Consider the following 17,456-nt stretch of genomic DNA (forward strand, 5'->3'; position numbering starts at 1 on the left):
CGGCACTGGAAATTCGTAATACGAGCTGACTTTCCGCACCAATTTTCACACAGTTTCTTAGATGGTACATTATTTTCCTTTTGTGTTTGGGTAGTGAGATGAAACAAGTGGTGTTACGTGAATGTGCAAATACATTTACGATGGCATTTTCCACCTTATTTACCGCGTGCGTAAATTTTCTGACGTTTTTGCGATGTTCTTTCGTGTGTTAACGAAAGAAAGCAAATACAAACACGTTTTAGCACGTGCTGACCACAGAATCAGAGCTTCTGATAAGACAGGATCCTGTCCTCATGCTCCTTTGGATTGGCTTAATGAGAGGCTGCAGAACGAAGATCCACAAGTTTCAACACACTTTAGGCTTGTGCCTTTTGCATCTTGCCGTCCTGCTGTACAGTACGCGCGTGCGCAGGCCACATGAGAGCCTGGCGGAAAGTTCGAGTGGTTCTTGGACCATTTATTGTAAGGCATTATATGCATTAAAAAGTAGCGGACACTGCATCACTTTGTCCAACGACACTACTCGTGTTACATGGGTCACAAGGATACGATATACTAAACATACTAAATATGCAAGTAACAAGAAACCATTTTGGCATTCAAGGTAAAAGCCTAGATCCCGTATTGGCAAAAGGATTTTAAGCGGGAGCAGTTTTTTTCTAAAACCAGAACTTCCTAGCCCTAGGTGAAGTTCACGGTTACCGATGTGCGTTTTGCCGTCGTTTATGTCGGTATGCCAAGACTGTTGGCGCCATCCGAAGGGTTCCGCTGAATTCCGAGTATTGTTGCTAGCGTAGAGTATCATATTCGTATACCTAGAGGCAAATCTGGCGCTGCGATCGTTCAACCATCATGGGAATGATGGGAAGTACAGGCTTCGGATTGGCATTCTATTGACTGGCGAACTAGTCTACAAGTATTTTTTCGGCAGTTTTGGTTTCGGTCCAACCTGCATTGGGACAGTGCAACGCAAAGCTCTCTGCCCTTGTTATGTTGCTCGGAGTGGCGATAGCGCACTGGGCCAGCGACTGGGATTATGTTTGTGTCGCGGTCTGGCGTCGAAGCCGTGACGAGATAGCGGCGGCATCGTAAACGTTGAAAGAACGTTGTTTTGAGCATTTGGACCTTGGTTTCTTAAGTGTATTAGCTTGGCACTGTGGCGTTGCGTGCTTTATGAAACTTCAGAATAGGACAAAGAAGGCTATGCTGATACAATACATATACAGTTGTTCTTCTAGTGGCTTGCCAATCAAATTTTATTGAGGGCTTCATTATGTGCTCGTTTATGTGCTCATTGAAATGCGTGTTTTAGGACATTGAGAACACAAACTTACTTGTGGTAGGAAAGATAGCTGCTTCCTAGCTGTCGTCCACTGTCGCACAATGGCTACCCGCAAAGCCACGCTGTAACGCTTCGGATGCGGTACGCCAATATAACATATAATGAAGCATACTCGTTGGAGGCCACCAGCATCCTAACTAGCACTGCAGCAGATGTACTTAAAAGTACTTGAAGATGTTCAGCAATCGTGACAGCCGACGCAACCTTTCGAAAGAGCGAGAGAGTTCGCAAGTGCCTGTCGACTGCGAGAAAAGTCTCACGTTTGCAGCGAGCAGGCGTCGTAGCAGACGACACTAGTAGCATTCCGCTCAAGGGCGCAACGCTTTGTCACAACACAACATTTTTATTTCCAGAAATACTTGATAGTATCTTTATATAAGTACATGCACGGTTGTTTTGCTGTCGCAAAAATGAATAAATAATTATTCTTTGGCGTTAAATTGGGAACAGAATTGCAAAAGGATGCATACCCTGGTGTGTCCTGGTGACAAACCATAGTAAACCATGCTTCCATCTCAAAGTCATACAAAGTTTATGTAGCGTGTTGTACATTATATAACATACTGCAGAAATAAAATTAGATTTTACGCGATAATATTTGAGTATAGCTTTGCTTACTGCGCCCGAAGCAAATGCCACTATTCTAAAGATTGAAGTCAATCCGAAGCCTGTACTTCCCATCATTCCCATGTAGGTTGAGGCAAAGCTCATGAGAACCCCCGTAGACACTAGCGCTACATTTCCCTCTAGGGTATTTATTTAGAAACTCTATGGTTGGTAGATCCACAAGGTTGCTTGAGCTGACGCTGCTAGAGGACATTACTGCCGGATCATCACTTCAACCGCATTTTCCGATGTGTTGTCCTTTCACATTCTTACCGAGATATTCACCACCCGGGGCCGTCAGTATGTGTCCGAGCTCTTCTTCCAGCTCACGAGCCATCTAAGAATCAGCAATTGTAGCATCTCCGGTGCTACAAATTTGGCTTGCGCTGGTATGAAACAACTAGTCCAAGATCAGGTCATTTTCAGGAAATGACTTTGTATGTCAACGATCTCTTGCTTTTCACCCATCGCTCGCCCGATCACATTATGAATGATTTGAGGAGCACTGGCCTGACTACAGAGATAAAGTGGCGCATGCTGCCTTTTCCATGTTGTACACTACAGTACAGAGAGCGCGTAGTCAGCAGAGTTGCCTTCCTCGCAGCAATGACCCTCGCTACCGAGGCATTTCATCCAGAGGCATACTTTGGTGCCAAAGGGGAACACAATGGCTTGGGGCACTTTTTGCACTGTTACCAGAAAACAGGCAGCTTTTTACACGCATCATATAGCTTAAAAGCTTAACTTATTATTGATCTTGTGTGCGTCTTACGATCTGGTTTTGCGATCGTGCTGCCTCTCTATTAGCCGTAGGCCCCTTTCTTTCTTTTTTTTACATATGGTGTTTTGGTACTAGGATACTGAAAGGACCCCACTACTTGGGACGCCCAACGCAGCCCTGTGCTGTTCGAGGTTGCAGTACTCGAACATTGTTGCATCTACTGCGCTTGCAATCCCTATGGAGTACGGACAGTTTTTGGCGCGGTCAAAAAGGTTGGGTTTCTCTCTGTGTTGCCACCTGGGTCTCTTCACGCCATTTCAGGAACTCAGGTGTCAGACGCAGGGGCACTTAGGCGACGGGACAACCATCAAGTTTCTGGGAAACATTGAACACTTGAATGCGTTACAACTGCTGATGAGAAATGATGGATTACATGTGCTAAGGAATAGTGAGATCTTGTGAACGCGAGCGCTATCTCTCGGATAGATAAATGTACTGCTGAAGTGTGTCTTTCTGAATGCCACGCTCGAGACTAAACTTAGTTCTTATTCTGTCCCGCCCGGTGCAACAATCGCGCCATTCACGCACGCGAAACATGCATGGTCGAGTGATGGCTTATATCTTCTGCACAACGATGCGAGTGAAAGGCGGGTGGGGGGGGAGGGGGTATCACGGTTGCGAAGAAATTATTTCTGTCTCGTGCTTTCTTCACGTGCGGTTTTCCTAAGCGAATGCCTATGAAGAGCGAACCGAAAGACGTTTCACGTGAAAACTGTACATCAAGCATTGTATCCGCCTTTTATGTTGACGTCAGCAGCCACTCATGAGCATGCCCTTCTCAATGTCTCATACACTTAGCTCGTGCGTTCAATTGCTAGCCCAAAATCTTACTTGATAGTACACGTGGTAACCAGACCGGCTCCTCGCTTCTTCTAAATATGCCATCTGGGAATCAGACACGCTGAGTTTCGGGTTTACTAGGCTCACAGCCATGTCTCCGGCAACTCTCGTTCCTTTTCAGCAATTTTCGGACAATTATTTCCTGTTGGATACACAGCACAAATGAAGTCAACGCCATAACAAGAAACAAGGATGACAAAAATGTTCATACATATCGACGGCGGAAGTGCATTGCAATTTTCATGAGTGGCATTTTCTGATGATAAAGTAACTTTTAAAGCGGACACAGGAAGTAGCCGCACGCTCTTAGCGCGGTAAGGTTTAAGTTTACCTTTAGCTGCAAGTAACCCATAATTAATATAAACATTACTACGCTACGAAACTAACTTGATATTTGTGCTTTTGTTAATTTCCGTCGGGGCTAGAGGTAGCTGTTTCGATGTAGCTATTTCGAAGTAGCTCCAAGTATCTATTTTAAAGGTTACTGCAACGCTAAATGTCTTAACTTTTAGATTGTAACCTATAAAAAGAAAGTGGTAATTCGTGGCTCAGGGGACCTATTGTATGGAATGCAAGTTTGCTGATTATTGTGTCGCATTGCAATCCTGACATATTTTGAGCCAGGACTAATGTGTAAAATATGGTGTGTGGCCGTGGGACGGAGGCAGATTGGAATAAATTAAGATGGTATTGGTGCTAATCGGAATGTTTGTTTTCTTAATATAAAAAAATGTAAATCTTCCACGACCGCATGCTCAAGTCAACCAGCGGCAATTCAGTGGTGAACTACATGTACTGAATAAATAGGTGCCATTAGAATGTAAAAGGAAGCCACAGGAACATAAACATACATAGGAGAGAAAGAGAGGTATTTATTATGATAGAAAAGCTGAGAGGTCGGCGCTGAGGGAAGGGGAAAGGGTATAGACAGAGAGTAATAGAGAAGACGTTGATTATGAGGATGAAGATGCTGAGGAAAGTCTGGCACGCTCCAAAACTCTTCAGTCTCTTGTCCAGTCGGCTCTCACACATAAATTTGCTGAGAGCCTTTAGACTATCAGGCTGATGACGAGTATCAGGTGAAGGTTGCAATAGAATCTTTTTAGTTAATTGTCCAACAACAAATTCCGACAAGATGTCTGTCAGCGATTTTCTCTGTGCAACAAATCGCGGGAAGATACACAACAAGTGTTTTGTCGTCTCAGGAATACCGCATTCCTAACAATTCAGACTGTCTGTCCGGCCGATGACATTTAGGTAGCGCCGGGTGAAGGCCACACCGTGTCGTAATCCGTGCAGCAAGCTTGCCTTATACCTTTTCATGTTCAGCGGTATCCGTATTTTCATCGATTGGTCGGAGAATATTGTGGCGAACGATGATGTCGCATAAATTATAACTGCGGTTCAGTGTGATGGAAAGCCCCCCGCTGTCACTGCAGGCATTTTAGGCGGTGATATAAAACCGACCCACACAAAAACTAAACGCAGATGCATTATTGTGATTGAATATATATATTTCTACAGGATATATTATTTTTTATGTATGAATGCTTCCAGTAGTCGCGTTTGTAACCTTTTCCTGAAACACGACACCCTTTGACAGCAGGACGCACACTGCAGGGTGCAGGCGGGTGCAAGCTGGAATACGGTAAAAGCTCGATGACCGACAGAATAACAGCGTCGAGCAGGCCCAGTAATAACTATTCTGTAGGGGAGAAAAACGCTTTTTGCACTGCAAGAAGATGTATTATGCCGCTGTGTCTTTTATTTTTATTTTTTGTCTTTCTAACGCTTAAGAGGGGTGGTTCCTAAACTGCAGCAAATGTCGGGTTCCCAAGAGAACGCCAGACGCGCACGACCTTTGCCCGCTCACTGACACGAGAGAAAGCCACCGCTACATTCACATGACAGCGGATGACTGCCGCTCTAGTAAAGCCTCGTAGAGAGATGAACGGGCGCTCACGGTATGAGGCCGCAATGGTGGCCGGCAAAAGGTGCAGGGAGAAAATATACAAATACAAACGAACAGCAACATCTTTAAACTAAACAATCTTAGAATCATGATATACGATTATGTGACACTCTGATGGAACTGTAGCTTGATTATTGTTTTTAGTTGCGCTCTGTAAACAGATGCCATAATCAAACGCGCTTTAGCTTCAGCCAAGCTTGAGGGCAGTAATATGTTCTCTACGTTGTGTAGCTCTCAAGAAATATGCCGGGAAGAGTATCTTCGATGCGGTCTTTTTGTAACGGTCGTGTCGCGCTTTATTTCATCCTTATAACCAAGTTATAACACTCTCCGATTTGGTGGCGAGCGGTTGCCAAGCCTGTTATGTGTCTTAGTCGCTAGTGACGCGTGATACAGTTACCAGTAAGACTCCTAACGGTGCGCCAGCCAGTGACAAGAAGCGTTGGCGCCATGGCGCAGCGACATTTTTGGCGCGCTGTGTGGCCGCTGGAAGGAGCCGCATTGCCGATGAATAGTGGTAAACGTTATTCGCTTACGTGAGGGTGGTCAGCATCGCTTATGTTGTGACTGCTCTTACGAATCACGAAGACTGTAATATATGTGACCTAGGTACGTCAGCAATGCTTCTCGCTCAATTATTTATTTGCTGGTGTCTGTGTGTACCACATATTTCACCATCAATTATTGCTCCTGCTTACGCTGCTCAGTTTTACTGAATCGCACTACTTGCTCGTTTCATAAACACACTTTTTTTATCTCTTTGAATTACCGTGTTGTTTATTCTTAAAGCTCGATTATATGTTGCACTTTTGTGCGTACGTACAGCATTTTGCCTCATGCACGGAACTGGTGTTTTGTGCTGATAAGTTCATATGTTTACAAAACCATTGCAAACTATCCTTAATAAAACAATAATAATTCCGGTAATTCAGTTTGTAATCACTATATATCGCGTTTTCACTGTTAAACTGTCACATTTTCGCGGTGTTGTTTTTTGTAGTCGAGTAGAGTACGAAATGGCTTGTGAATTACTTTCTATTATTACTTTGAATTCATTAATAATTTTTTTAAATATATAAGCTTGAATTTTTATTGTAAACAAAATTTCCTTGACAGAACATACTCAAGTTTTGTGTGTTTCATTATATGTTGTGTGGTAATATTTTATCTATTTGTGGGTAATTTATGCATGTTTCATTAAATATTGATAGCTGTTTGGAGTGCGACTTAAACAAATATCAGATTTTAAGATTACTATTCTGTTCTAGTAGACTCCACTGACGAGCAAGGAGCTCGGAGAATTAACAACTGACATACTGGTGGCAAACAGACATGATTGTGCCCTCAACAGGGCTGAGGTCGCATTCGTTATGATAGCCTAAAACTTATATTTATTTGTATTTAGACATATTGTACACGAACCTTCAACATTTATATCTATTAGCATCATACCTGGTGCTGCTGTAGCAATAAATGTGTGCTGCCACGCAGCGCTGTGCTCGAAGGTTTTTTTTTCATTATTGCTTCATGGTCGTGAAGAAAAAAATGGAGCGGCCTTGAGCTCCCAAAATGTCAGCGTACAAACGAACTTAGCATTTAGCAGGCCGTGCAGTCGCTTAAAAGGCGACACGGCAGTGAGGCTATGCGATTTACGTAAGCGATGTGCTTACCTCATGGTGGTTCGCGCTAGCGATAAGCAGTCGCAGTGGCTTTCTTTTTTTCTTTATTACCGACATGGCAACATACAAAACAATACATTTTAACAACGTTCTCGTAGTGGCAGCGGCAGCTCATCCGGCTAAAGGTCATGCTCGTTTATGTGCGGAACGCTTGGGAGCCAAGCAGGCTTGTCACGTGGTGTTTTTTTTTTTCGCGGACATCCGCAGTAAGCTGAGAAACACCAATACTTAATAGATAGAAAGCGTGAAATTGTTTATTCGGACGTTTTGCAAACCGCTCTGCAACTTCCGGAATCGAATTCTCTTCCTAGCTTCGTGCAGAACTTGGCTAATTAGTTGTGTCTAATTATTTAATTGTGCAAAATACAAAAAGATAGCTTGACACACTACATGCAAAAGTGAGCAGCATGCATTTCGTCACGTCGTCTTAGAGTGCACCGGCATATTTTTAAACTCTGGCTAAAGTTACCTGAAACACCCTGTATACTAATTGCTGCAAGCTGCCTTGTGTAAATGACCTGAGCTAAAAGAATAGCAAGTCGGTAAAGGTGATTTATACACTATGATCCGGACTGTGTTTGAATTCTAAAAACAGAGAACTTGACTCGAAATGTTGGCTTCTGCTGAACAAGATTATAGCGATCCCAACAGAATTTCTACAATAATCGTTTGTATGAACACCAGAACCGTTCAACCAGTACTCCATATCTGATTGCTGGAAGCATTCAGACGTAGAATATTCTCAGGAACACATACTGCAAACATGCCATAAAATGTATTGATGTTCCAGTCGAGATGGTTATGTGCAGAATGTTGCTGCAGAGTGAGCAGAAACAATCACCAAAACAGCAACGAACTTCATTGCAGATTCCGACTACCAATTTCTGGAAAGTCGTGCCAGGCACACTTTCAGTACTGGCTGCATTCAATGTGCTATGGCATGTCCTCTAACGAAACAGAAATATAAAAAGCTAATTACTAAAATTCTATCCGTAAATAAGTATTGCCTTTTGCGCAAATCCTGATTTCGGTCGCCGCTATAAAGCTTTCACAGCAAAAAAATTCATTTTGTCTTAACACCTGCATATTTAATAAATTTAGACAGAGTCATTCCCAAAATCTTGGACGTAGCCCCTCTGGCTATCTTTATGAACTTCTTTTGTGACCTTTCCTACAGGCGTGAAGTCATGCACGTCTTCACAAGCGCGTCCTTCTGTGCATGCCCATGAATTTTGTACATGACTTTTTCGGCCATCAATTGAACTTCCCTGCAGTGCACTAACGTAACACATTGAGCAATGCTTTAAAAAAGGTATTTCAGAAGGTCAGCCGAAGTTCAAGAACTTTCTGTTGCCTACGTCGAAAGGATACCTTTTTTCTGAGGACCTACGCTTTTACGGCACTTTGTCGTAGTTACGACTATGTACCTTAAATGCCCATATTTTCAGGAGAGCATCCTCCTGACGTAGATAACTGAAAGTTGTTGAAATTCGCCCGACCTTTTGAAATAGAATTTATATAAAGTGCTGCTCAGTGAGTTACACTAGTGCATTGCGGTGAAGTTTGCTGGATGGCTGCAGAGTCACTTGTTCCATAATAATGGGCGTTCACAGAATGACGCGTGGGTGAAGAGTTGCAACACTGTATGCTTATACCAAAGGTTACAAGACAAAAATAGTACGTGTACCTATACTAAAGGTTTCTATATACCTTTTCATTGATAACTACACGAAATTCTAAGAATATGCCCTGCATTATTCGTTACTTGAGTAAAGGTTACAATTTTACTTCCGCTCTAAAGGTGCGCATAAGCGCCCCTGTATTAAAGATTACTTAAGTAAAAGTTGCTATCTAATTTCTGTGTGTAAGTGGACAAATTTCGGAGAATATTCCCCTTTATTAAACGTTACCGTGCTAAGAGTGTAGTAATAAATGTACCTTATATTTCCTTACAAATAAAACTGGCTTCGTCACGCTTTTCTCATGCGAAGGCACTTCACATTAAGTACATTTGGCAGAGGTGCTTAGGCAGAGGATTTCGTGTTGAGACTTCAAAATGACCTAATGTGACGTTGAACGTATTAAAGCGAACCGGCAATGCACGTACATGTTCACATGTTTAGGCGTACTACAATACAGAAAAATACAGAATGAAATAACAATACACTAACAGTACCGTGAATAAATTGGTGAAAGGGCACACTCACAATGCCACATCGCATTCATCCGTAGTAACCGCAAAACGGAACAGTTTGGTTAAATGCACGCAGTACTAGAACATCACTTAATCTATCAAGAACGCTACAGAAATGCGCTAGAACAAAAGAGCCTGGACATCGTCGTTGCCTTATCTACAAGATGAGTAGCCTGTAATCTACCAAAAACTCAACATGCGATTCTATGAGGGGCACGTATCGCATCCACCACCTAGCACGGGCCAAGCTGTTGAAAAGAAGGGGGCTAAGAGAAACGACGATGACCCAATGGTGTTTAGCTGGCAGTCCCCTTGCGCTAACCATGAAATTTTTTTGGTTATCATTGATTCCTTAATTCGTCAAAGTTATTTACCTACCTTTCTAAAATCTTCTATATCTGCGCGAACTCGAATATTCAATTTGTAGACGTTGCATTAAACAGTTTCCAGCTTGCTACAATGATCCTACTTACTGTTCCCGCATTTCCAAGTTGTGCCACAAGTGCGAACAAAGGTGTGAAAACAGCATCCGTCAGGCGCCTCGCATGCGCCTTCCGTGCGCTGTCGCGCATGCTAGGCGCAACTAGGCGCATGCTAGGCGCCGCTGGAAGCATGCTATGCACAACTACGCGCATCCTAGACGCCACTAGGCGCAACTAGGCGCATGCTAGGTGCAACCAGGCGCAGCAAGGTGCAACTAGGCGCATGCTAGGCGCATCTAGGCGCATACCAGGCGCAACTAGACGCATGCTAGGCGCAACAAGGTGCAACTAGGTGCATGCTAGGTGCAGCTAGGCGCACGTTAGGCGCAACCAGGCGCATGCTAGGCGCAACGAGGTGCAACTAGGCGCAACTAGGTTCAACTAGGGGCATGCTAGGTGCAACCAGGCGCAGCAAGTTACAACTAGGTGCAACTAGGCGCATGTTAGGCGTAACTAGGCGTATGCTAGGCGCCACTGGGCGCATGCTCGGTCCAACTAGGCGCATGCTAGATGTGACTAGGCGCAACAAGGCCCAACTAGGCGCAACTAGGTGCAACTAGTCACATGCTAAGCAAAACTAGGCGCATGCTAGGCGCAACAGGTCGCATGCTGGGCTCAACTAGGCGCAACTGGGCACATGCAAGGCGCAAATGCAAGCAACTAGGCACATGCTAGGCGCAACTAGGCGCCACTAGGCGTGTGCTATTCGCGACTAGGCGACACTAGGTGCATTCTCGGCGCCACGAGGCGCAACTAGGTGCAACTAGGCGCATGCTAGCCGCAACTACGTGCATGCTAGGTGCAACTAGGCGCATTCTAGGCGGAACTAGGCCCATGCTAGGCGCAGCTAGACGCATGGTATGAGCAGCTAAGCGCAACTATTCGCATGTTAGGCGAAACTAGACGCAACTAGGCGCATGCTAGGTGCAAGTAGGTGCAACTAGACGCAACAAGGCGCATGCTAGGGGCAATTAAGCGCGTAGCTAGGCGCATGCTAGGCGCAAGCTGGTGCAACTAGGCGAACCTAGGCGCAACTAGGTGCATGTTATTCGCGACTAGGCGCATAGTAGGTGCAACTAGGCGCAACTAGGTGCCTGCTAGGTGAGACAAGGCGCCACTAGGCGCATGCTAGGCGCTACTAGGTGCAACTAGGGGCATAATTGGCACAACTAGGCGCATGCTAGGCGCAAATAGGTGCAACTACGCGCATGCTAGGCGCCCCTAGGCGCATGCTATTCGCGACTAGGCGGAACTAGGCTCGTTCTAGGCGCGACTAGCCGCAATTAGGTGCATGCTAGGCGCAAGTATACGCACCTAGGCGCAACTAGGCACATGCTAGGCGAAATTAGGCGCTACTAGGTGAATGCTAGGCGCATGCTAGGGGCAACAAGGTGGAGCTAGGCGCATGCTAGGCGCACCTAGGTGCATGCTAGGCGCAACTAGGCCCATGCAAGACGCAACCAGTCGCATGCTAGGCGCAACTAGGTGCAACTAGACGCTTGCTAAGCAATACTAGGCGCATGGTAGGCGCCACTAGGCGCATGCTAGGCGCAACTAGGCGCAACAGGTAGCATGCTGGGCGCAACTAGGCACATGGTAGGTGCAAACAGAGGCAACTAAGCGCATGCTAGGCGCAACTAGGGGCCACTAGGTGCATGGTAGGCGCCACTAGGCGCAACTAGGAGCAACTAGGCGCATGCTAGCCGCAAATACGTGCAAGCTAGGCGCAACTAGGCGCTTGCTAGGTGGAACTAGGCCCATGCTAGGTGCAGCTAGACGCATCCTAGCAGCAGCTAGGCGCAACTAGGCGCATGCTAGGTGCAACTAGGCGCATGCTAAGCACAAATAGATGCAACTAGGCACATGCTAGGCGCAACTGAGTGCATGTTATTCGCGACTAGGTGCAACAAGGCACATGCTAGGCGCCACTAGGCGCAATTAGGTGCATACTAGGCGCAAGTATACACAGCTAGACGCAACTAGGCACATGCTAGGTGAAATTAGGCGCAACTAGGTGCATGCTACGCGTACCTAGGCGCAACTAGGCGCATGCTAGGAGCAACTAGGCGCATCTAGGCACGACTACGCGCATGCTAGGCACAACTAGGTGCATTCTAGGTGCAACTAGGCGCACCTAGGTGCATGCTAGGCACAACTAGGCACATTTAGGCACAACTTGGCGCATGGTTTTCGCGACTAGGCGCATGATAGGGCAACTAGGCGCCACTAGGTGCAACAAGGCGGAACTAGGCGCATGCTAGGTGCTACTAGGCGCCTGCTAGGCGCTACTAGGCGCAGCTTGGTGCATGCTAGGCGCAACTAGGCGCGACTAGGCGCATGCTAGGCACAACTAGGTGTATTCTAGGCGCATGCTAGTGCAACTAACTGTACGGAATGGCGGTACGAAAAACGGACACGGCAGTCGTGTAGCTGTCGGCTTCTCCTTGCACTAGACGACTGCAAACCTGCTTAGGGCGCCTGTGAGATGTACGGCAGAAGCGGGGATGTTTTGCGCATAGCTCCCGTTACACCGCAGCCTTGTCACATTCAGGCGGCCATCGAAACGGGCACCGGTAGTAGTGCTCGTCATTTGCTACTGCTTTTGTGGACGCTGTTGTCGCGCGCGCATGATACGATGGCACGCACTCTCCCTGCATTCTTCTTTGCTCGTGTGGATGCAATATTGAAAGGCAAAAAAAAACTGGGATAAGTTTAGTGACTGGGACTGCCTCCTATGTTATGCTTGACATATTATATTGGCACAAATATTGAAGTACTTAATACTTAGATAAATAATTTTGACCAATTAGCTAATGAGTGATACGAGAGAAAGCCGGTTTGCACAAGGTGGCTGCGAATAAAACAGTATTGTATAGCCTCTATTTTTAAAGACGTTGGCCCACGATAACTTGGACAGGCAGTTATATCAACCAATTGAACACTGGTAACGTCAATTCTCAAATAGTTTCACGTATCGTTGACTGAAGGAAAAAATGTGTGCCTAAACTTGTTACAAAAAACAAGAGAGTGGCCTGTCGCATTTCCTTTTATTTGTTCTTCTAAAGTGATGTTGTAAAAGTTTCTGGTAATCCCTCTTGTATTTATGTGGTTCTGACGAAAAACAAGAAACTATGAGCAGACTACCGTTTGCCAACTAGCAAGAGTTGTCATTCGAGCGTGAATGCGGAGTGCTTTATTACTGCCATGCCTGGAATACATTGAGGCAACAAATCTAAGGGGCCTAATTTGAATTTTAGTTATTTGTTCGGTCATCTATTCTTGTGTGGACTCGGCGGCACCATCGCTGACGTCATGAGTGACCCCTCCTTGGACGTAGTACTGCGGATATTCAGGATTTGTGAAATACCTTTGGGGATCTAATAAATTGAAAGATTTGTTCCACGTATTGTAAAGACGAAGACATGGAAAGAGAAGGACCCCTGGATTTCGCGGGAGACGATGCCGATGCAAAGACGACTAAACGGTTAAAAAATAGAGCACGCAACTTTAATGCCGTAGGTGCTTTCCAGCAGCGAGTATTGGAACTTTCTTCACAAGAGAAGACAAATGTTCCGGCTGATAAGGAACGCTATTTAGGGGAGCAGCTTCCCACTTTCATATCGTCGTCTCCTGAGAGGTTCTGGAGTCTGACGTCCGCAAATACTTTCACCAGTGATGTTTTCAAAATTAACGGTGTAGAAACTAGCGACTGTGTTGTTATCTCTAAAGCTTTAAATGCTCATTTTAAATCAGTATTCACTAAGGGCAGCGCAGTCCTTACGAGTTTTGATGTGACAGCACAATTAGTGAGAAGGGTTGTTTGAATTACTTTTGCAAATTGATGCAAAAAGTATCCTGGGCCGCATGAAATACCGATTGAGTTCCTAAAATTTTATGCAGAGTGGATTTCAAGGTATCTTCTGGTTCTATTCTCTAAATGTTTTATTGAGAGCCCAGTTCCATGTGACTGGGTAACCGCCAGAGTCAAGCCCATTCGTAAGAGTGCAATCACACATGACCTTACTAATTGTCGCCCAATCTCTTCAATTTCAACTTCATGTACAATTCTTAAAAATAGAATACATAAGCATATTTCGGAATTTTCACATAAGTATAATATTTTGTCAAGTATACAACATAGATTTAGGAAATAGTTTTCTATCTGCCTTTTATTAACTACCGTACATGATTTTGCTTAAGCTATAAATTCCGGAAAACCGATTTATTCAATTTCTACGGATTTCACTGAACCTTTTTATAGTCTCTCACACTAAACTACTCGGTATGTTATACCTAATGTGTAGAAGCTCTCAGATTATAAATTGGAATTCTGTTTATCTCTAAAATTGAAAACACTATGTATCCTTTAATGATCCCAGTCTCATACAGTACCAGTTGACTTTGTGTCCCTGGGGGCTCTGTGTTCGGGCCCCTTTTGTTTCTTTTGTTTCCTTTATTTATAAATCATAAAATACAAGAGATACCTGTAAAAGGTAACTTATATACAGGTGACTGCATCCTTCCTCGGAAATGAAAAGCCAGCAAGAACAAATTCATTTGAACGAAGCACTTCAAAGAGTTGTCCCTTCGTGCGATAAATGCCAAATGCATATTAATTTGGAAAACACCATTATCATGAAAAACCTAATCCTCTTCATTGCACATGTTCAGCTTGTAACGTCTTTCTGTTGTAAGGGAACCACTACAAGTATCTTGGTCTTTGGATTTCACATGACCTTAACTCGACGAACCACACAAACGCTGTAAGTAGCTCATCTAACTATAAACTCTTTCCCTAAGACGAGCTCTCGATCTTTCTACTCCCACTGTTCACCTTGTTGAACTTAAGGCAATTTTTCAGCGAACTTTAGATTATGCATCTAAACCTGTACACTCAGAAACATGTTAACCAAATTTTAAAAAATTCAAAAAAGAGTGGTGAGATTTATTTAAAATAATAGGTTTAGGCGAACTTCGATCACATCATTATTATAAAAAAAACAACCTCCCGACGCTAACGCAGAGAACTCGTGTTTTGAGATTGAAATTTTTTGTTTCGGTTAGTTGAATTTTATTCGGAAGTTGACATATCGCAGACACTTTCTTTTTCTACAGGATATGCCACCAGGCAGAGACACGTGTTGACCACGACCCCTTTTTGGCCTCGAAATAACACTTTTAAGTATTAGTATTTTATGGGACATTAACTAAATGGAAAAAAAACTGTTTAATGCAGGTCTGCTCACAACAATCCGTAAACCTTTTTGCTGTACACCTACAGCAGTGCCTGACCTCGCATGTCGCGCTAAGCATAAAATCAGCTCTTGTGCTTGGTTCCGGTACATAATTGTGTTTACATTACCAAATTAAGTATTTCCTTTAGGTGTATTTCTTTTATTGTTCAAAACACAACAAAAGTAATTCCACTCTGCTAAAACACCAACTTGGGGTTGCAGTACTCATAAATAAATAAATTAATTAATAAATAAATAAATAAACTAGCAGATTCGCATGCGAGGCTGCTATTGGCCAAGAACAGCCTTTGGAGCATTGCGTTTCTTCCTACTGTTACTGTGTGTGTTTATTGCCGCAGTTTTATAAACAGGCTGAATTAAGCAAAAGCCTGCTTTCGAACTTAGATAATAATTACCTACTGCCGGAAGAAGCCAGCTGTCGTCTGCCCACTCGCGGCCGCCGCCACCCTCGTCAAAATCAACCTTTGGCCACCCAGCTTATCGGTGCCGTAGCCATCAGGTCGCGCTAATGTCGACTAGTTTCGCATAGCAGTGGCACAGGGTGTCAGTATCCTGCGCCTGTTTCCCCTGTGACTGCTCAGCAGCTAAGCACCAGTCTGAATGGCGGACAGACGGGCTAAGTTGCGTAACCCGTCGCAATGGACAACACAATGATGTACCAGTTAGTGGCCGTTTCTAAATTTGGTTTCAAGGTCTTAACGTTTGCAATAATGAATAAAAATGATTTTGTTCACATTTCGCAGGTAAACTGAGTGTGAAAAAACACGTAGTCAAATAATCTGCATGCCAGCTTTCTCGCAATGGTGTCGGAGTAATTGCGGTAGAAGTGGTTAAAATTAATTTGCATGATGGGGCCAAAGCACTGCTTCCTTTATATATTCTTTTATGTTTTGCCTATGTTTGCAGTAAACAGCACACAGCTAGGTAAAGAAAACGTATACATTGGGCATATTTGATAGATTTAGCTTTTTTCTCTCTATTATAAAGGACGTTAAACACTCTCCAAGCATCCCAAAAAGTCGTGACCTATAAAGCAACATGGAAGAAGCTTAAGGCAGAGGGAAGTCGCTTCGGCTTTATCATTATGACCTTCAACAACAGTTGTCTTAAATTTATGCCTACTAGTAAGTGTTATCATTTCAGCCTACGCCAGAAAAGTGAAGACTGCTATACGTTTGAAGGTAGGAACACTCATTTTCACTTATCTGTGTAGTGCGAGGTAGATTGTCTATGTGCCCCGCACAAAATGGAACAATAAATAAATTACTCCTTATTGCAGAAATATCCGCTTTTCTTCTTTTGCTGCGAAGGCTGATAACAGCTGAGCATATTATTAACTATATTTCATTGAGATTTTATTTTATATCCTCAATACATGGTTAACTAAAAATGCAAGGCCAACTTTCTTTCTAGCCACGTTTGTACTCTTCACAAACCAGGCTATTTCGCAACTTGCCGACCATCAGATATATGATTGTAAAGGTCTCCTGCAGTGCCACGAATTCCGGCCTCTATGTGAGCAACAAACATCGCAATTGGCCTGTTTTCATTGTAAACTAAGCTTACTCCAGTTATAAGCCAAACTGAGAAGTATTGCACAAGACGAGACCACAGTAGGTGTTCGCAAAGCTCTCATAGGTGAACGAGTTCTTTAAGTGACTGGCACGTTGAGGGTGTCGCCACTTATGATAACAATCCGTGAGATAGCGAGGCGAAAGTCGCGTCGATGGCCAATCACAGCAGCGAAATACGAGAATTTTCCTGAATACAGAGGTTTTACGATGAGCATCGTTGCCGCCTCGCAACAAAGGGTTATGTTGCTCAGAAATTGTAACTGCGTCAACTAGACGTAAAGGAGACGAAATTACTTACGGCAACTACGCTTGAAAACGCTAGAGATAATGCAAATTTGCACTTTTTAAGGGAAGTGTTCGAAGACGCAAGAACCACTGTCTGCGGAAATGACTCAATGGCAGAAACGACGTCGTGACTGATGCTGCTCTTTCTTTGGAGCTTAAGTCAGGTGAGGTATATAGCCTAGCTGTTTGCTCTCTATAGGTGATCAGTCATTTGATATGAAGGTGCGAGAAGCGATCTAAGTTGCTCTTCTTGTCATAAACAAGCCAGAAAAGGTGAAGTGCGGAAACCAAGGCGCCGAGGATAACCGCCTTAAATAACCGACAATATAACGCGATAGCCGCCAATAAATAAGCGATAGATTCATACATATCAAAAGAAATGAAAGAAAGAGGAACGTCTAGACAGACTCCAGAATTATAGAGCGAATTTCCTGCTCACAATTTAT

At 44.1% G+C, this 17,456-nt stretch overlaps 1 protein-coding gene across 4 annotated transcripts in view; it reads right to left on the reverse strand.

The window, feature by feature from the left end:
* LOC135920597 (uncharacterized) overlaps window positions 1-17,179 on the reverse strand; it is a 214,307-nt gene extending 197,128 nt beyond the window's left edge. For all 4 annotated transcript variants that reach the window (XM_070536206.1, XM_070536204.1, XM_070536205.1 and 1 more), the window contains exons 1-2: window positions 17,024-17,179; window positions 3,561-3,711 (exon numbers count right to left, since the gene is read on the reverse strand). In XM_070536206.1, coding sequence (XP_070392307.1) covers window positions 3,561-3,662 — 102 coding nt within the window. In that variant the 5' untranslated portion in view covers window positions 3,663-3,711; window positions 17,024-17,179. The remainder of the gene's footprint in view (window positions 1-3,560; window positions 3,712-17,023) is intronic.
* Between the last annotated feature and the right edge of the window lie 277 nt (window positions 17,180-17,456).

This window comes from Dermacentor albipictus, chromosome 3, assembly GCF_038994185.2.
Source record: "Dermacentor albipictus isolate Rhodes 1998 colony chromosome 3, USDA_Dalb.pri_finalv2, whole genome shotgun sequence".
In the NCBI taxonomy this organism is placed as follows: domain Eukaryota; kingdom Metazoa; phylum Arthropoda; class Arachnida; order Ixodida; family Ixodidae; genus Dermacentor; species Dermacentor albipictus.